The sequence below is a fragment of the Malus domestica genome, chromosome 14 (assembly GCF_042453785.1).
Source record: "Malus domestica chromosome 14, GDT2T_hap1".
Classification (NCBI taxonomy): domain Eukaryota; kingdom Viridiplantae; phylum Streptophyta; class Magnoliopsida; order Rosales; family Rosaceae; genus Malus; species Malus domestica.
The window spans coordinates 26,151,741-26,172,126 of NC_091674.1; the positions used below are offsets into that span (position 1 = coordinate 26,151,741).

Below are 20,386 nucleotides of genomic sequence, written 5' to 3' on the forward strand. Positions count from 1 at the left end.
GGTTAGGGCCGGATCGAGTCCTACTACTCCGTTGTTGGAAGAGATAAAAGTATGGTCGGGATTGATACTCGGATGAGAATGAATCATATTATGTGACTGTCGCACTAAAAAAATTGCAAGAACATAAATGAAGGTTTCTCTTGGGATATCTTGTGTAGAAACACTTATAAGCATACTGTCGCACTAAAAAAAATTGCAAGAACATAAATGAAGGTTTCTCTTGGGATATCTTGTGTAGAAACACTTATAAGCACTTTTTTTTAAGAAGTGATTTTATTATGGACAAGTTAAAATCTTTAATAAAAAATCATGTGTTTTTTGAATAAATATTATTAATTTTTTTGCGAACGCAACCTCAAACATTTTAATTATCACATCGTTTTTAGTTTTTTCAGAAACAGTTTTATACATGCTCGAAAGAGAGAAAAAAAAGAAAAAGATAAACAAATAAGAGAAAAAATCTGGTGAGAAACAAAGAGAGGGAAATGAAACAAAACAAAATCCGCATAAATATAACGTGAGAATAGGATTTTGTCCAAACTATAGGCGCCCGCTTCGCCCCCACCGAATTACACACAACAAACGAAAGCCGCTGTCTTCCGCAATAACTCCAAAACTACTCCTCAGTTTCTCCGGATTCCTCCACTTTCTCACCCTTTCCTTCATTTTCCCGGAAAATTTTCTTTATGGGTGGCCTCATATATTCCTCGAATCAAATGGGTTTGCGTTAGAATCCCGCAGCATGCAGCCGTTGAGTCTCTGACAAGCTCGGCCTCTTGTTATTGCTTCACAGATATGGCGATTAAATGTGGTTCTTCGTTTTCTTGCCTGGCAACTTATCCTGCTTCCCATTGCCAAACCACAAGGGGTTCCCAGGTGCGTTATAGGGCTGTTTGGTTACTGAGAAAAAGTCTTGATATCCCCCAAATTTTTGTTATTTTGTTTTTGTTTTGATGTTTGCATGTGAACTTGTGAGAATGCATGCTGAGTTTGTATCTGGTAGCTAAAAAGGTTTGGAATTGGTGTTTGTTTTTTGGTAAAAGGGTGGGGAATTGGTGTTTGTTTTTTGGTCAGAAGGTGGGGAATTGGTGTTTGTTTTTTGGTCAAAAGGTGGGGAATTGGTGTTTGTTTTTTGGTGAAAAGGTGTGGAATTGGTAGGTGAAATTGATTCCACAAATAGAAAATAAAAGTAGGATATTGTTTAAGCTCTTTGATGTACGAAAGAGGGTGTTATGATGTTAAAGAACCTGGCTTTGGAGAGATTTTAGTTGCACTGGTGGTGTTTGTATTTGAAATCTTACGGATTAGACATGGCTTTGTGAGAAGTTAGAGGTATTACTTTGGGGTATTATGTTTAGTTCATAACCTCTAATGTTTTGTACATGAACTAGGTATATATATATTTGTTACTTATGCTACTACTATTGAGCTTAAGCTTCTTGGGATGATACACATTAACACATTTGAATGCACGGTGCGCGGTGGATTTTACCGTTATTGACTATTTGGAGTCATTTTGCTATGCTGAAGTAAGTTATGCTCGAATTCACTTCTAATTGGAGTCATTTCTGTATAGGATTTTTAAAATTCACTTCTAGTTGTATTGTATGAGTCTGGTCTGATAATGTCAAATGACTGCCTCCTTTTAGAAGAACTTTATCGATTTTTCAGCTTATAAATTGATTCCTTTGATATGCAGTTGAGCTTATTGCGTGTACCGTACTGCAGCCAACAACGTAATGGTCAACAGCTGAGATATGCTAAAGGTAGCTTTTCATATTTGTTGCATAATTACTGAAGTCTTCAAATTTTCCTTATGTGCAATATAGCCAGCATAAGATTTGTTTTTTCCCCGAGGTACTGAGCATAGTATAGTTGTAGAAGGGAACCTATGGATTTCATTTTATTGAAGCTACTTTTTCTAATTTGACCATTATTAACCTTTTTACCAAATAGTTTATGAACTGTAATGCCATTTCTTTAAAAAGTGCGAGATTGTTTTGAATTGCTCTAAATATGTTTGGTCTATTTCTTCTGCCACTGTAAGCAGGTAATTCATGCATATTGAGACATCGAGTAGGGCAGTCAAGCAAAAGGATCCCAAACAGTCACAGTGTTCTTTTTGCTGTTGCTGAAGATCAGTCACAATATAGTGAGATAAAAACAGATGCTATGGAGCAAGAAACTCACCTTCCTAATTCTGAAGATATATTTCCTTCTAACAGTTCATATATCCATTTTGATGGTACTGGTGGAAAACCGGGTTTAATCTCATTTTATAACCGTCCGTATAAAGGGGAAGAAGAAGTTTCTACAAATAATCCAGAAAGGAACCAAAACAGCCTCTTATGGTTCATTGGTCCAGCTGTTCTCCTAGCTTCTTTCATTTTCCCCTCACTCTATCTGCGCAAAATACTATCTACTATATTTGAGGATTCTTTGTTGACAGGTGAGGATGCATATCTATATGTCGTGATTTTATGTTTATTAAATTCCGGTATTTTTCATCACTTGTTTTTAACTAAAACTATGATTGTAGTAGATAGGATAGGCACAGAAAATTTGTCTCGCCAGCTTGAGATTTTGTCTCCTTACATATATCTGTATACACCTTTCTGTGTATCACTTTCTATACACTACAACTTGCATTGTTTTTATTTCGGGTAAGACTATCTTGGGGTGTTGGAGTGACTCTACTAGGGTGATTATTCTAGGATGAAAGTTAGTGCAGCCCACTCAAATGGATGAGGGTTAGGGACTCTAGATAGTTGTTGGTGAAGGAATGATCCTAGGAAACTTTAAGGGCTTCTAATGAAGAGTGAAGACAGAGGAAAGGGACTGGAAGTGATTTTGGGCAACTTGTGAAGTAGGTTGGATAATTTTAACATGAATATGATAGAAATAGACGACTAGAGGGTTGTGGTACAGAGAAATATCTACAAGTGAAGGGCAATAATCAATGGAACATGGATGAAAATATTGAATAATGACTTGAAGTTCTAAGAAGTAACATTAGATGTGGCTCAATGGACTGGCAAAGTAATGTCTGTTGTTGGTTCAACTCTTGGGAACTAAATGAACGTTGGCATTATGTAAAAAGTTGACACGTTCATAGAGTCTATAGCGTATCACAACTTTTGGCTCATATCCTTCTTAACATATACATTCTATTTTTCTTTATAAACTCATTTAATTCTTTCAGTTTAGAAAGTAAACCTTTTTCTCCCGTCTAAACCATGATATGTTTCTTCTCAGATTTTCTCATCTTGTTCTTCACGGAAGCTCTCTTCTACAGTGGTGTTGCAGTGTTTCTTCTTCTGATTGACTGTTCAAGGAGGACAGCTGAACCAGAATTGGTTGTCCCCAGTAACAGAACCCCAGCCTCTCAGTTAGGACAGCGAATCTCATCTGTTGCTTCCTTGGTACTCAGTCTTATAATTCCTATGGTGACTATGGGTTATGTCTGGCCATGGACTGGCCCTGCAGCTTCTGCTACTCTTGCTCCATATCTGGTTGGTATAGTGGTCCAATTTGCATTTGAGCAGTACGCAAGATATAAGAAGTCACCTTCATGGCCTGTTATCCCTGTCATCTTTCAAGTAAGCCAATCTGTTCCTTTTCCTTATGGATATTGCAAGAAAATTGAATTTGATTGTATGAAAAATCTTGTTTCTCTTGTTGTCTAGTAGGTTGTCGGATTACTACCGGATGATAGTTCTTAAATTCTAGTCTGTCTAATTAGATATGCATCCATCAATCTCCGTCATTAAACTCTTTGTGATTTCATAATCTCAGTTGAATTCAACTTGGAAAACGAGAAAATGATAAGAAAGTCCTCCTGTATGTATTTTATAATTGTGTACACATGCTGGTCTACGAATCAAAATTTTTTATTTCCATTATGATCGGCAGGTCTATAGATTGCATCAACTGAATAGAGCAGCGCAACTGGTGACTGCTCTGTCCTTTACAGTCAGAGGCGCTGAGACGACACCGCACAACTTGGCAATAAACAGTTCCTTGGGCACACTGTTGAATGTCCTTCAATGCCTAGGAGTTATCTGCATTTGGTCTCTCTCAAGTTTCCTTATGAGGTTTTTCTCTTCCACCACTGCTAATCCACCTTAAAGCCCGCGATATCATGTACGGATCATGTAACTCAGCTACAATGTCATCCGGCTTCTTTCAAGAAAATTAAATGAATATCAGTTGGATCCAATTTCCTTTTTTCCGTGGTTTAGTTCCGCTCGGGCTGGAGTTTGACAGCAAGTGGCCATTGAAGTTTTGACTGGTCTCAAGCAAAGTCAGAAGGTAGTTGCAGGATTTTGTAAATGAGATTCTTAAAATGAGAGAGAGAGAGAGAGAGAGAGAGAGAGAGAGAGAGAGCAAAGTTGATGAGAATTTTGTGCTGCTATTTCCATATGATTTGGTTTACTACATTTTCATTGCACATAAGATTATTTTTGTTTCATTAAATCCTATTTGTTTAGAATTTAACAGAGAACTCAGTTCCAAGCTTATCTGATTTCTTTATGAAACCCCATCAAAGTTTAGCTAACCATACGCTTATCCTAACAGAGGAAGGACTTTGCTACGGTCAGCCGCTCACCCACGAGTGCCTAAGCGATTTATAATCTTACTTATCACAAGTCTCACGTCTAATGAAACCCTAGCGGTCCAAGTTCTACATTTTTGCCCTAAATAACTGGGATTTGCTGTTATATTCCAGAGTATCCTATACTTAGGAGTTTTTAGTTGTTGAAACCTTAATTAAGAATATAACTGCCACAAATCCTAGAGTTTAGGATATCTCGAAACATAATAGAATTTCGTGAGTACCCTACAAGCCATTTTTTATTATTTAGAGAATTAAATCAGTCTCTTCCCTGACCTGATATACTTTCGGTGGTCCAGCTTTGAAGAGCCTGTACAAAATTACAAATAGAGTTGGCCAACCAACTAAACTAAGAAAAATAAAATTTATAGAAAAAAAAAAGCAAAGTAAAGTCAACATGCCCCGAAAGATCCAAGGGAAATATATAAACTAAAAAAATAAAAGGTTTAGAAGGATATTAATACTTGACTTCTCATTTCTCAAAGATAAAAGAGTCCATGTTCTTGAGAGTATTACATGTCATCAAAAATTATAATCCGGGATTAATTATTAATAAGTTAATTTTTAATTAATATATTTATTAAAAAGTAAAAAAGTACACTATTTGGAGGATTTTTTTTAATTTTAGAAATAATTAAAATTGTTTGTTTGGTGTTGATATAATTAATAAATAAGGAAAACTAATGATAGAGGTTTGAAAACTTTGAGTTTTAATGATAAGAACAAAATAAAGGATAAAGTGAATAGTACCATGATTGACTTTTTAATGTAAAAAAATGGATTTTCGTTAAAGTGAACAGTATCGAGAACTTTTCGTTAAAATTCCATAATAAATATTACTTTGAAATGACTTTAATGATGTACCTTCTCTTTTGTCTGTGTTGCTTAATTATTTGAGTGATATTATATATAATTTAAACTTAATTGTCTTCTGGTTTGGTGGAGATTAACATTTTTTTCCTCTTATTTCTTGTATTGAAATAAAATAAGGTGATAGAATGTATAATATGCAGTCAGAAAGAAAACTACAAAAGAATATATATTAGGTGTTTAACAAACCGAATAAATCTATAATATATAAAGGAAAATATAATACTATATATATATATATATATATATATATATATATAGAGAGAGAGAGAGAGAGAGAGACATTTAGTTGGAGTTAAAATTAAACGAACATTGTTGTTCAAGACAACAAATGGTTATAAAAAAAGTGACACCTAAGCTTTACTCCATTAAGTGGGGTCAACTGTATGACTATTAGAATTTTACTGCGTTCGATTTTACGCCATATCTTTTGTTTGCTCCAAGTACTCTATATTTTCTCTTAAAGCATCAAATCACGGACCCGACTCCGTCTGGCCACGTCCTCACGGTTTTGTTTTTAGGAATTCATGAGCAACTTCCCAGTGGGTCACCCATTCTGAGATTGCTCTAGCCAAACTCGCTTAACTTCGGAGTTCCGATGGAACTCGAGTCAGTGAGTTCCCAAAATGCCTCATACTAAAGGAGGTGGGCATGTACATATAAGGCATAGATGATCCACTCCCCTAGACGATGTGGGATCTAACATAAAGTCTCTTTCTAAGTCTTTCTAAATCTTCCTCAGCGATTTAGATAAACTGAAATATAATTCAAAGTAAACCTTATTGAAGGGCTCTCTAAATTCAAGCTCATATGTGAGCACATCTTGAGCAAGTAGATTTGCGGCCATGAAAATGTTGGTGACCTAGTACCAACTTGTTGCATGTGCAAACACTTGGTTCACTTTTTACCTTTATGTAGTCTATTTGGTAATTATATCCACTCTAGAAAATAATTGCTACTTCAAATTTTCTTGTCCAAATAATTGAAAGGAATAAAGATGAAAAAAAAGGTATCCTATATAGAAAAAACTAGAAGTGAAAAATAAGCATTTGGGCGTGATATGATCTTTCCCTTTCCTAATCAAGCATTTGAGGGCAACTTTTCTGCGAGATTGTAACACCACTGCAAGCCGTGATTGATAATCATAACATAACACGTGTATATTTATAATACTATTAAGTTTTTTTTAACAATAATGTACTTTAAGATTGACATAACTCCTCACTTTGGTCCCTAAGATTGGAAATAAATAGAAGTGGACCAAAGTGAAGAGTTATGCCAATCTTAGAAACCATTTTCGCTAAAAAGTCATACTACTACTCTAAAGTTCATCGCTACTTCATCTTCTATCACCTAACTAATCACACTACGTGACGGTAATCTAGTACCACAACAATTTTTCAGACTTGATTCATCCATATTGTTTCTCTCTTTCTTGATCCTGAAAACCAAGCAAAGTCGAAAAGATATAAAGCTATGGCGGATAGCTAAGCACTTAGAGAGAACTTCTCTATCAAAAGATTTAGAAACCCGACTTTGAAGCAACCTTGTTTGTCCTCTTGTTTTAGGGTTCACTAGTAGCAAGAATAATCCCTTCAATAATACATTAATTATACAATTACTGAGGCAATTATATATATTCTGATTAGATTATACCTAATTAAATTTAATTCTGGCCAACGCAGCATGTTTGAATGTATTACACCAAACCTCACATGATATTTGGATCTTCTCTATTGCGCGTTTCACCATGATTGATCAGTCCAATGAGGTTGTTTTGGTTTGTGTTTTCTTCCTGTATTTAATTTGGTATTTGGTAGTTTAGGTTACAATAGAAATATATATATATATAGACGGATCCGTGTCACTACTTTATTTATACAAGTTTTGGTGAGATTCATTTCGTAATATATTTTAACGATCTGATCTATATATTTTTTAGAACATCATCAAATGAATAATTTTCTAAAAGATAGACGGTTAGATCATTAAAATATATAATGGAGTGAGCTCCGCAAAAAAATTGTGTCACGACCCATCCCAAAATGAATGAAAGAACTAATTCCGTCTCGAAATGACAGAGTCGGCCCTCTTCTTCTTTCTTTTACGAATCAGGGAAGCAAAATCCTTTCTAGGTGGGGGAGAAAAGGTTAAGCGGAGGCAGGAAAATTCGTAAGGTAGAGTTCCTCTAACTAGTACTCCATCTTTTAAAACGACCAAAAGCATATATATACTTCAAACATAAGAAAACTTGTGAAGGGCTAGAAACTATGTTAATATAGGCATTCAATCTCACTTCATTGAACTACTAACTTTGAGTACTTAGTCATTTGGTCTAGTAACGTTTAGTCTTCGTTATGTTGGAACAAATACAACATTCTAATTTCATGAACGATAGTTGTCAATAAGAAGGAAAGCATTCAATTGTACATGCCAGAATTTATTTCCTTTTGTTCCTCATTTAGTTGTTTTTAGATCCTGGAACGTGGAAACCCTAATGCAAATTGACAGTAGAAAGATGCATGAATCTATCAATTTTTCTAAGCCCTTTTTTCTACATTCTGTAGCTACAACAGCATCATGGATTTGTACCTATTTAGTGGACCAACAATCCTAGAAGTTAAATTGAACATGTCCATAAGAAAGTCCAATGCTACTCAATTCTTCTTGGAATAATTGTAAATTGGATATTAGAAAGAAAAAAAAAATCATGACAGCTACGTGGATAGCCGATAGTATATTCACACTAAAGAAGAAATTTTGGGGAATACTACCTAACCACGTTATCTGTAGGGCACTTCTCGTAAAATTATGAGACTCTGTATTTTAGTTATAGCTAATTCTACATTGACACTCAGCGTAAGAATTGTCCTAATCAGACAGCGAATATCAACTTCAAATTTAAAGTGAGCCTAGAGTGAGGTCCACCTCTTGAACTTACTGTTAGGTTGCAAGTGGAATACTTTTCTACTAAGCGTTTCTTCTTTTAGCCATGCTTACACTACCCTTATCTCTCCATGCACTTCCCTTCCCCACACCTCCATAAGATTCTAAAAACATCTTTCAGCATCCATAACATTCCTTGATGAGAAGAAAAAGGAGAGGAAAATCATCATATCTTTTAGCAGAACTAGAAAAAAGGTGAGAAAGATTGCTACCTTAAAAAAGAGAAGACCTCTGTGCTTAAAGCCTAATTACTTTCGATATAAGCGATATTGGGGAAGGAGGGGTCAAAATCGGGACTTCAAGTGCATGAGGTGAATGCTTTTAATCAGCTGATCGCTACAATCGAGCAAACAAAAAAAAACCCTAATTATTTTTTATGCATGTTAGTTATCAACTTGCTTTTCAAACTGATTAGGTAAGCCTAGTTCTACTGCAGAAGAGTATTTAAACTCCAAGGCATCCATTTATCCCACCATAGTTTTAAACTTCTTGTCTTAACTCTTAATCAAATTCCCTCCTCCGGTTCTCATTCCATCTCTTGTTTCCATTTGTATTTCTTTCAACATGAAATTTCTGAGTAGAAATACTACTAAATCTTCGAAATTGATCTCAGATAGTTTGGTTTCTGCTTGATCTTGATCATGCATTTTGTAATTGGCAGCGTTGAAATGTCTCATTTCTTGCTGTTTTTTGGAATAATTTATGCTGTTCTTGCTGTTTCTCTCGGAGACGATTCGAGGGTTTCCTCCCTACTTCTGAGAATCAAATCAGAACTTGTTGATCCAGTAGGAGTTTTGAGCAACTGGTCTCCAAGTGCTCATATATGCAGTTGGAATGGCCTATCGTGTTCAGACGATCAGCTGCATATTATTGGTCTTAACCTATCGGGATCAGGATTAGCCGGTCAAATCCCTCGCGAGCTTTCGCAACTCTCTTCGATCCAAACACTCGATTTCTCTTCAAATTCCCTCGCTGGTCCACTTCCTCCCGAGTTGGGACAGCTTCAAGGTCTCAAAACACTCCTCCTCTACTCGAACTTTCTCTCCGGCGAGATTCCTGCAGAAATAGGCCTTTTGAGGAACTTACAAGTTCTTCGGATAGGAGATAACTTGTTTTCAGGTGCAATTCCACCAAGCATTGGAAACCTGACTGAGCTGAGAGTGTTGGGACTTGCCTACTGCCAATTAAATGGAAGCATTCCAGTTGAAATTGGTGATTTGAAGAAGCTGACATCTCTTGATCTGCAGAACAATAGCCTCACTGGCCTCATACCAGAAGAGATTCATGGCCTCGAAGAGATTCAAAACTTTGCAGCATCCAACAACATGCTTGAAGGAGATATCCCTTCTTCGATCGGATCACTTAAATCGCTGCAAATCTTGAACCTGGCCAACAACAGCCTCTCTGGAACAATTCCTTACGCGCTAAGCCAGCTCGCAAATTTAAACTACTTAAATTTGGCAGGGAACAGATTGAACGGCGATATCCCTTCAGGGCTTAACCAATTAGCACAGCTCGAGATTCTTGACTTGTCGCGAAACAACCTCTCAGGAAGCATAGGCCTCCTCAGCACGCAACTAAAGAATCTCGAATCTTTGGTTCTGTCTGATAATGCCTTGACAGGTACAATTTCAAGCAATTTCTGCCTCAGCAACTCAAATCTTCGACAACTTCTTCTCGCTCGAAACAAGCTCACTGGAAAATTTCCTCTAGACCTACTCAGCTGCTCTTCACTCCAACAGCTAGACCTTTCGGATAACACTTTCGAAGGAGAGCTGCCAACTGCCCTGGACAAGCTACAGAATCTCACAGATCTTGTACTCAATAACAACAGCTTCACTGGAACTCTACCTCCTGAAATAGGAAACATGAGCTACCTAGAAAATCTGTATCTGTTCGGAAACATGATCACAGGTAGAATCCCGGCAGAGATTGGGAAGCTGAAAATTTTGAAAACCCTTTACCTGTATGACAACCAGCTGTCAGGATCCATACCAAGAGAGTTAACCAATTGCACAGAGCTAATAGAAATTGATTTTTTCGGAAACCATTTCACGGGCTCCATCCCTGCAACGATTGGAAAGCTTAAGAGTCTTGTTCTGCTTCACCTGAGGCAGAACGGCTTGTCAGGACCTATCCCGCCAAGCTTAGGTTACTGCAGAAGTCTCCGGTTACTGGCCTTGGCAGATAATAAACTCACCGGAACCTTGCCACCCACATTTCGATTCATTTCTCAGCTAAGCACCATTACCCTTTACAACAACTCCCTTGAAGGCCCTCTTCCTGCATCCCTTTTTCTTCTCAAAAACCTCAAGATCATAAATTTTTCCCACAACCGGTTTAATGGAAGCCTCTATCCACTGTCTGGTTCGAGTTCTCTGACCAAAGTGGACTTGACAAACAACAGCTTTTCAGGTTCAATCCCTTCTAGACTAGCGATGGCTAGAAACTTAACCCGTCTCCGCCTTGCATACAATCACCTCGCCGGCACCATCCCTTCTGAATTCGGCCAGCTCACACAGCTCAAATTTCTTGACTTGTCATTCAACAATCTGACAGGAGAAGTGCCACCTCAATTGTCTTCTGCAAAGCTTATCGAGCATTTTCTACTGAGTAACAACCGATTCGAAGGAAAAATACCTGCATGGTTAGGGAGCTTACAAGAGTTGGGAGAACTTGACTTGTCAACAAACAACTTCCAAGGAACACTACCGGCAGAGATCGGCAACTGTTCGAAGTTACTGAAACTTTCTCTGCAAGGCAACAGCCTCTCAAGCATGATCCCGGAGGAGATAGGAAATCTCACTTCTCTCAATGTTCTCAATCTTCAAAGAAACAGTTTTTCGGGTTCAATCCCATCAACGATCGGGCAATGCGAGAAGCTATATGAACTGAGGCTCTCAGAAAACAACTTAACCGGTTCGATCCCATCCGGGCTAGGAGAACTCACTGAGCTGCAAGTAATCCTCGATCTAAGCGAAAACTTCCTCTCCGGAAAAATCCCATCATCCCTCGGAAACCTAATGAAGTTGGAGAGATTGAATCTTTCTTCCAATCAACTCCAAGGAGAAGTTCCGTCCTCACTCGGAAAGCTGACAAGCCTGCACATGCTAAACCTATCAAATAATCACCTCCAAGGTCAAATCCCATCAACCTTTTCAGGATTCCCACCCAGCTCCTTCTCGAGTAATCCAAAGCTCTGCGGCCCACCACTAGCGTCGTGTTCGGAATCCGAAAGGCAGAGGAAGAAGGGCCTTTCTGCTGCTGCAGAGACTGGGATTACAGTGGCCATTGTTTTAACGTCTGCAGTAATATGCTTGGCGATGCTTTATGTCATGCTGAGGATGTGGTGCAACTGGAGAAGAGTTTCCGTCTCGAATATGGACGGCGGCGGAGGCGGGGCGGAGTGCAAGAGGGAAGAGGAGTTGTGGGGTTTTGGGAATGAGAAGAAGAGGGGTGGTGAGTGTTGGAATGTGGACTCTTTGGCTCTCGTCAATTCAAAAGATGAAGAAATGCAGCAACAGCAGCATGCACTATACTCTACACCACACAGTGAAAAGAAGATGCCATGGTAAATAGTAAATAACTTAGTTCGAAGCCATGAATATTACCCAAGAGTTCGAAATCCATGGAAATTACCCAAGTCATCTTTTACCTCCTTCTTACATTTTTTTAACTAAATTGTTGTACAATCTCTCTTTACTTTAATTTTTTCAGTATTTTTTTTTAAACCTGGGTGGAAATGGTTGAGTTTTTTCAGCGTATAGATTTCTACAGTAAAGAGGCATTTTGAATTGGATTCTCTTATTGAAGTGGGTGATTCACACCAACCAATGTTGAGTTGCTCCATATTTCTTTGTTCTAAAGAAGAGTAGAAATTCTCTACGCTATACGTTCGTCATTGGGTTTTGTACTGATAACGATAACATCGATATCTTCATCTATAGTATTAATAGTTGATAAAACTATCGATATTTGTATATGTAATATTGATACAAGTATTAATTGGACGTTGATACATTTTAACATTGACATATTATCCACCAATGTACTGATAACGATAACATCGATTTCTGTATCTATAGTATTGATAGTTGATAAAACTATCGATATTTGTATATGTAATAAAAATACAAATATTAATAAAACATTGATACATTTTGATATTGACATATTATCCACCAATGTTATTTGCCGACACCATAGCGACAATATTCTTTCACTAAACAAAGACTTGTGCTGCCGAGTCTTCAAATGTTAGGCCGACTCTAAGCAGGCGTTTGAACTTTGGACCTGCATAATTAGAGGGCCGCACCTCCTTGTACAACTCAAACTCTACCACTCTTTTGAGGCCCTAAATCAACGATGCCAAACTTGCAAAAGCACAAGTGGTTTTATGACAGAATCCACCCAATATGTGTCTCAATATCTTGTCCCTCCCAAGTCCCAACCATCCCTATCAGATATACTACTGTATCAGAGATGATATACATCTCCAAATCTTGTCCCCTCCCAACCATCCCTATCAAATATACTGCCGTATTCAAGTAGCGTATAGACTTACGCTGGTGTTTGCCAATGTCAGTTGTGTGCTCAGCATTTTCAGTTTGAAACGAAAGAAGTAGTCAAATTCGCAACGGAAACTTGGCAGAAAAACGACGACTTTTCAAGCACAATGATTCAAGTAGCTACATTATTTTCATCAAACTATTATTACATTGTTCATGTAGGTCCGTTTCTTCAACCCCGATGGAGGAATATGGGTAAGTTTAGTTTCACCTCTTCATTCGCGGGACAAAGTCGTTACTTGGAGGCAAGGGCACCGGCTTCAGTGAGAAGGGGCACAAGCTGACCTGCATTGTGCTTCTCCAAAACAGCTGTACGATCCAAAAAAAGTAAATTACTATTTGAAAAACAACTAAATTGAGATGAATTGAGGGGTCTTTTTTTGATATCATATTGCAGTAAACATGGAATAAGCAAGAATATATGCACTTACAGTCACAACCACCAACATGTTTTCCCCCGATAAACACGCTAGGTACAGTCGTTTGCCCAGTCCACTGCGCTAGAGCTGCTTGCATTTCACCTCCATCAACTTCAAAAATCAAACATGACTTCCTTAGTAATTTGGTATTACGAGTTTAGGGGTAGCTTAGCATTAGAAACTTCTTATAACACCAATCAGAAGAAGATTCTCAGTTTACTTGTCATGACACTGAATTAGCATTTACCCGTTTCGGGTTTCAATTTCTTAGGAATGGACTAGGCACTATAACAATAACTAGTTGAAGAAGTCGAGGTTCCACAGTATAGCCAAACTACTTATAAGCACATGCAAAGTCCCTCATTTTCCAATGTGGGATTGATACTCTCAACACTAGTGTTGTAAAAAACAGCTCAGTTGGAGAAAGAAACCCGTCAACTATCGACTTATCATGTTCTAATTGATTCTTAGTTGCAATATTCCTTTGATGCACTTGTCCCATTGCAAAGTACGAAGGGTGCTTTTAGTATTGGGTTTGAAGCTTTTTCTTTAAGTTGTAATCTTATAAAGGGCTTCTATGTGAAAAACCCTTTCACTGCTTTAGGACTCAAAATTTACGTTGCTGGAATGTTCTGCAAAGTCATCAAAATTTGTTCTAAATGTTGATGACTTGTTTGGACTTTTGATTCCTTTGTCATATCCTTAATCCTTACTCCTTTAAGAATAAAGACTTCAACAACAACAACAACAACAAAGCATTTTCCCACTAAGTGGGGTTGGCTGTATGAATCCTAGAACGCCATTGCACTCGGTTTTGTGTCCCGTCTTCCGTTAGATCCAAGTATTCTAAGTCTTTTCTTAGAGTCTCTTCCAAAGTCCTTTTAGGTTTTCCTCTACCCCTTCGACCCTGAACCCCTGTCCTGTAATCGCATATTCTAACCGGAGCGTCAGTAGGCCTTCCTTTCACAGGAATAAAGACTTCAAATTTATATTTTTTATAAAGACTTCAAATTTATATTTTTTATGAGCTACTAACTCAGTTAGGATTATAATTTGAATAAATTAAAGACTCCCAGACTATTAAGTTCTTAATTGTGCATTGAACCTTGTTAAAATCTTATTAAATCCATATGATTTACTCTATTTTCTTAAAGTTGATGGTCCAGTAATGAAATTGGAAAATAAATTCTACCAAATCACAAACAAAAACTAATAAAAAGGATAAAGGGAGACTTACTTCCCTCATCCAATTCAATGACCTTGAAAGTTGCTCCAAGCTGAGTGAGCAGCTGCTTCACCCTCTTGCAATAACCACAGTAAGTTTTACTGCCAGCAACAACAAACAACACAACACATCAAATTATTAAGCAAAGCTAATGAAATTTTTTTAACAACAAATTGGATTAATCACCTAATTAATTGGCACAAAAAACACATTTAATTCCACAATTTATGTGTAAGAAAAAGAAAGAAATACATGAAATTGGTAAATTGGGTGATGAGAAATTAAAAGAAAAACAAACCTGAAAACCACAACTGGGTTGGAGTTGACGATGTTTTTGACCTTGGTGAGCGCCATTTCTAGCTGTTCCTCGCTGATACTCTTGGTGAACAGTGAACCCATTTGACCCCTTTTTATATGCGATTTGAAAGAGAGAGAGAGAGAGAGAGAGAGAGCGAGGGAGATGTGTTTGCTTAGTGTCGAGAGATTACAAGAACAGAGAGGGAGGGAAGAGCACAGGTGTTGGAATCAGATCAGCTGTGATTTTATCAGCTTCGCCGATCAACGAGACAGAGCGAGGAACTCGATTCGGTAATTCCAATTTGGATGTTGCTTTTGTCTCTGTCGTTTTCTTAGCGACACCGTAATCGGTGATGCCTTTAACTCCGTCGTTTTCGCTTAAGGCGAAAGCCACTAGTTATAATATATTTATATTATCCCAGTTTGAAATGAGTTTAAACGGAACGCAATGGATTAGAGCATCTGAAAGGCAATGAAATTATTCTTATTATTTACTTTAAATAGAAATGGTATTTGTGCAGGTTCACTCGTTTAAGAGGTGAAAGGGCAAGGTAAAGACGATTACTATTCACATACATGTATATGTTTTATATTTTATTGGTAACAAGAGGATTTGGAAGGTAGAAATTTATATAAGAGATTGTAGCAAAAATAATATTGAGTTGTGGTGTGGAAAATGAAGAATATGGTAGGGTATTTATAGAAAAAAAATTTGGTTATTTTTTGTTTTTTCAAAATTTTTGTTTTTTTTAATGTTTTATCGTAAGAATAATCTTGATGGTTGATGTTCAAAATTATTGCCGTTGGATGGCAGGATCTACCCATCTGGCAGTTGCAGAAGAAATGACATTTTTTTTTAACCCTTTGAAATCCAACAGCTCGGATTGAAAGGCAATGAGTCATTTGGCTCTGTGTGGCACCATGCGGGGGTTAGGGGTGGGGTGGGGGGCTTTGTTTCCAGACGTCAGTCAATCTAATTAGGGTTGGGTTCGACTGGAAAACTGTGCCAAATTCTTTGTGCTACCAGCTAACCATATATACACAATTACCGAAAATCATCTATCGCCAACCAACCGTTCTCTTGCGATTGCCGAAAATCGGTTTAACCAAAACCGTTGGCTGGTTTGGTTGGTAAATGGCACAACCGGCAGTAGCAATTGCTATAATACAAATTATTTAATAGTTCACAAACTTCGTAAGCATATATAGAATGTCATAGTTTCATAAGGCAAGAAACAACTACTATCGTACATGCCATTTTAATAAGGCAGCAAGCACAAGGTAACAAGCAGAAAATGATATCATATATACACAAACTATTATAATTTAAATATAATCAAATCACATTAATTCGAACCTTGTAAGCATCATTCATATAGAATGGAAATCAAATCATTTGTGCAATCTGTTATGGGAGAGCAGGTCACCAGCGCAGTGGCTGTTGATTCGTCAATGACCTTGCAGTTAGGCTTCTGCTGGAGATGCTCTTACAGAGAAAATATAATGGGTTTTACACACCTCTTTTTACCTCCCATATATTTTTGTTAATTTTTGTCTCTTAATTTTCTTCAATTCATTTTGTCTCTCAATCTTCTTCAATTCATTTGATCCAAACTACCAGAATAATTTATCATTCGCAAAGCCACATGATTTCGCACTTGGTAGACGAAACAACCCTTTAACTTGGCACGTTTCAAACAATTAACAAACTCATGACCAAATTGAAAGTTCAAAAGGCAAATTGTGATAAGACGGACATTACTAAAGTTTTTCTTCCAGATGGCATTTAATTTTTTTAATTTTTTTTTCAAGTCCTGTGTGCACATAGTGACACTGTTTGTATGTTAATATTCCGCTTAATGTACGAAACGATGTCTTAAGATTATCAATCATTCATACAAAAACAAAACAGAAAGTTGAGAGAGAGAACCCACCAATCCTTGTTAGAATCACGAGTTATGTGATTTCTGTCAACTATACATTATCTGTTGAGACTTGAGATACAAGCAATTGCAAAACAATTTGGAACATATTTTGCTGTTGGGAAAACTCCTCTCTTTTCTCTCTCTCACTTGGATGCAAAAATAGCCTCTAAATCTTTGTACAACCCTCTTGGTTTTGATTTGTAATCAATAGAAGAATTCGGAGTTGAGGAGCTCTCGCCCCCTTTCGCACTCCAAAACCCGCTCCATCTGGTTCGGGTGTGACTGCTCGAAACTCTTCCCAAAACAGTCAGATTAAGGATTGTTTACCTTCCGAAAGTCACGAATGAGAGAGCAAACAACAAAATGCATGTTGATTGGGTTCTAGTTTAAGGAAATAAACGGGTTATGACTCGATGCTGATATCCAATTACTCGTCTGTATATACTAAAACATGAAATAGAAAATCTAAGCAAATCTAAAGATGTTTCGACTCCTGCCAATGGTAAAACTTAGAGAAACGAGGGCGCAAAAGAAACAGTTCTAGAGTAAAAAGTACCTCTAACTAGAGCAGCAGAGGCCTCATTAATGCAAGACAATGCAAGTATTACAAGAAATATCTCAAATCTGGAGAATGTGAATGCTCCATAACATCCCCGTTTCTCAGAATTCTTCCTCATTTTCAGGATAAAAAGGACTAAAGGACGTAACAGAATCAAACTTCCACAAATCACAGCTAAACAGAACATCGTTCTATCAAAATTCCTCCACCTACACGGGAAACAAAATCTTTAAAAAGATAACTCGTTCTTTCATACTTCAACCTGAGGTTTAACACAAGAACTACTGATTTTGTGTTTATTCCTCCCACTTTGAAGTATATCCGTTTTGGTAACATATGTACATAATGACTACCGTTAACTTACCTGTTAACATTATAAGGATTGGAGAGATCTTCAGCTTCGGGTTTAATATTTTCACTGTCCAACTGAACAATGCAATTATCATAATTATAGCCACTGTATACTAATAGAAACCGCTGTTTACTGGAAGGGCCAATGTTTATCACCTCAAAAAACAAGAGAACTGCGTCATCACTTGAAGGAAGACATTCATATAAATTTATCATCGGAAAACTTGAACACATTAGTTTATTGTTCCTTTATATAAATATATATATTTCTCCCTCTATTTCTTTAGTTTACAAAGCTCATGTATAGTGAAGGTGCCTTTCCACTGGAAATTGTTGGTATATGGTCCAGCCCATGATCAATGTTCTAGATTATTCTAGTAAGCAAGAGAGATGGCTGGAGCATGCTAGACAATTCTAGCATGTTATTAAGTTGATGGAAGAAGCTAGAGAGTACTAGCTTCCTTGGTTGCAAATGGAAAGATCTAGAAGCCACACTTTTGTGGCTAGTCTAGATCTTTCTATGCTAGAGGTTTGAAGAATACACTAGAAACTAGTAGAATGCCAAACCCTCACCTATAAATATGGGTGTGATGTTGTAGTGAACCAACAAATCAAGAGAGTAGTGAGTAGCAAAGGATCAAGTCCAAAGCTAGAGTTCCACTCCAAGAGTGAGAGTGAGAGTGAGAGTGTTCCACTACACATTGTGTGAGTGAAGTTTAGTGTGATAGAAAGTGTGTGTCCTACTTTCTTGTATCCATCAAGCCTTGTCTTTGGCTTGGTAAGACTACTCTTGTTGTACTCATCTTTTCATATAGTGAAGATTGATCCTTGTTTGGTGGACGTAGGCATAAATTGCCGAACCACATAAATTTTTGGTGTCCATTTTCTACTTTACTTTGTGCATTCTCTATCTTGTAGTACCGACATTCCTAACAAGTGGTATCAGAGCCCGGTTGGCTCGTACTACGAGATGGAAGGAAGTGGCACTATGATCAAACTCACCAACTCCAATTGGGTAACATGGAAGCCAAGGATGGAGGACATTCTCTATTGCAAGGATTTGCATGAGCCAATTGAAGGAGATGCCGCTAAGCCCGAGAGCATGTCCGAGACAGTGGAATAAGAAGTTCAACTCATTCATGGTGAGTAATGGGTACAAGAGAACTCATGCTGACTCTTGTGTCTATATCAAACAATTTTCTGGAGGTAAATTCATCATTTTGTTGCTTTATGTTGATGACATGTTGATTGTCGGTCAAGATGCTTTTATGATTAAAAAGCTCAAAGAAGAGTTATCTAAGTCCTTTGACATGAAGGACTTAGGGCCAGCCAAGCAGATTTTGGGCATGGAGATAATTCGTGACAGAAAATCCAAGAAGTTGTGGCTGTCACAAGAAAAATATGTTGAACGGGTGCTTGAAAGGTTCAACATGAAAGCAGCCAAATCGGTAAGCTCACCTTTAGCCAATCATATCAAGTTGAGCAAAGAGTCGTGTCCAAAAACATATGAAGAAAAGGAGAAAATGGCAGTTGTTCCCTACTCTTCAGCAGTAGGAAGTATCATGTATGCAATGGTGTGCACACGGCCAGATATTGCTCATGCAGTAGGTGTGGTGAGCAGGTTTCTCTCTAATCCAGGGAAAGACCATTGGGAAGCTGTTAAGTGGATTCTCAGATATTTGAAGGGGACTTCTAAGATGTGCTTGTGCTTTGGCGGTTCCAAACCAATCTTGGAAGGATTTACAGATGCTGACATGGGAGGTGACCTGGATGGCAGAAAATCTACGTCTGGGTACTTGTTTACTTTTGCAGGGGGAGCCGTGTCTTGGCAATCCAAGTTGCAAAAGTGTGTTGCTTTGTCTACAACCGAGGCTGAATACATAGCCGCTACAGAAGCATGCAAGGAGTTGTTGTGGCTGAAGCGGTTTCTCCAAGAGTTGGGTTTTAAGCAAAGTGATTATGGCGTTTATTGTGATAGTCAGAGTGCTCTGGATTTGAGCAAGAACACTGCATACCATTCACGCACCAAGCACATTGATATTCGTTATCACTGGATTAGAGATGCTATCGAGAACAAGATGCTACAGCTGAAGAAGATTCATACCGATAATAATTCTTCAGACATGTTGACAAAGGTGGTCACAAAATCAAAGTTGGAATTCTGCATTAAGGCTGCTGGGATGGACTCCAGGTAACTTGGAGTCATGATCGGAATTCCTCCCTCATGGACTGGAGGGGGAGATTGTTGGTATATGGTCCAGCCCATGATCAATGTTCTAGATTATTCTAGTAAGCAAGAGAGATGGCTGGAGCATGCTAGACAATTCTAGCATGTTATTAAGTTGATGGAAGAAGCTAGAGAGTACTAGCTTCCTTGGTTGCAAATGGAAAGATCTAGAAGCCACACTTTTGTGGCTAGTCTAGATCTTTCTATGCTAGAGGTTTGAAGAATACACTAGAAACTAGTAGAATGCCAAACCCTCACCTATAAATATGGGTGTGATGTTGTAGTGAACCAACAAATCAAGAGAGTAGTGAGTAGCAAAGGATCAAGTCCAAAGCTAGAGTTCCACTCCAAGAGTGAGAGTGAGAGTGAGAGTGTTCCACTACA

The 20,386-nt window shown here is 37.8% G+C and overlaps 3 protein-coding genes across 3 annotated transcripts; 2 read left to right on the plus strand and 1 right to left on the minus strand.

Annotated features, from left to right (window-relative positions):
• Positions 1–374: 374 nt before the first annotated feature.
• On the plus strand, positions 375–4,476 carry LOC103415229 (uncharacterized). The gene is made up of 5 exons (XM_008353566.4): positions 375–876; positions 1,700–1,766; positions 2,051–2,449; positions 3,256–3,599; positions 3,913–4,476. The coding sequence occupies exons 1-5, from the start codon at positions 796–798 to the stop codon at positions 4,126–4,128; spliced, it is 1,107 nt and encodes a 368-aa protein (XP_008351788.2). The 5' UTR covers positions 375–795; the 3' UTR covers positions 4,129–4,476.
• A 4,032-nt stretch (positions 4,477–8,508) lies between these two features.
• On the plus strand, positions 8,509–12,316 carry LOC103455201 (LRR receptor-like serine/threonine-protein kinase GSO1). Its single transcript, XM_008394787.4, has one exon. The coding sequence runs from the start codon at positions 9,073–9,075 to the stop codon at positions 12,004–12,006; it is 2,934 nt and encodes a 977-aa protein (XP_008393009.2). The 5' UTR covers positions 8,509–9,072; the 3' UTR covers positions 12,007–12,316.
• Positions 12,317–13,075: 759 nt separating this feature from the next.
• LOC103455202 (glutaredoxin) lies at positions 13,076–15,611 on the minus strand. The gene is made up of 4 exons (XM_008394788.4): positions 14,942–15,611; positions 14,656–14,744; positions 13,431–13,529; positions 13,076–13,308 (listed from the first exon to the last, which is right to left on the minus strand). Exons 1-4 carry the CDS (start codon positions 15,040–15,042, stop codon positions 13,235–13,237), a joined length of 363 nt encoding a protein of 120 aa, XP_008393010.2. The 5' UTR covers positions 15,043–15,611; the 3' UTR covers positions 13,076–13,234.
• Positions 15,612–20,386: the final 4,775 nt, after the last annotated feature.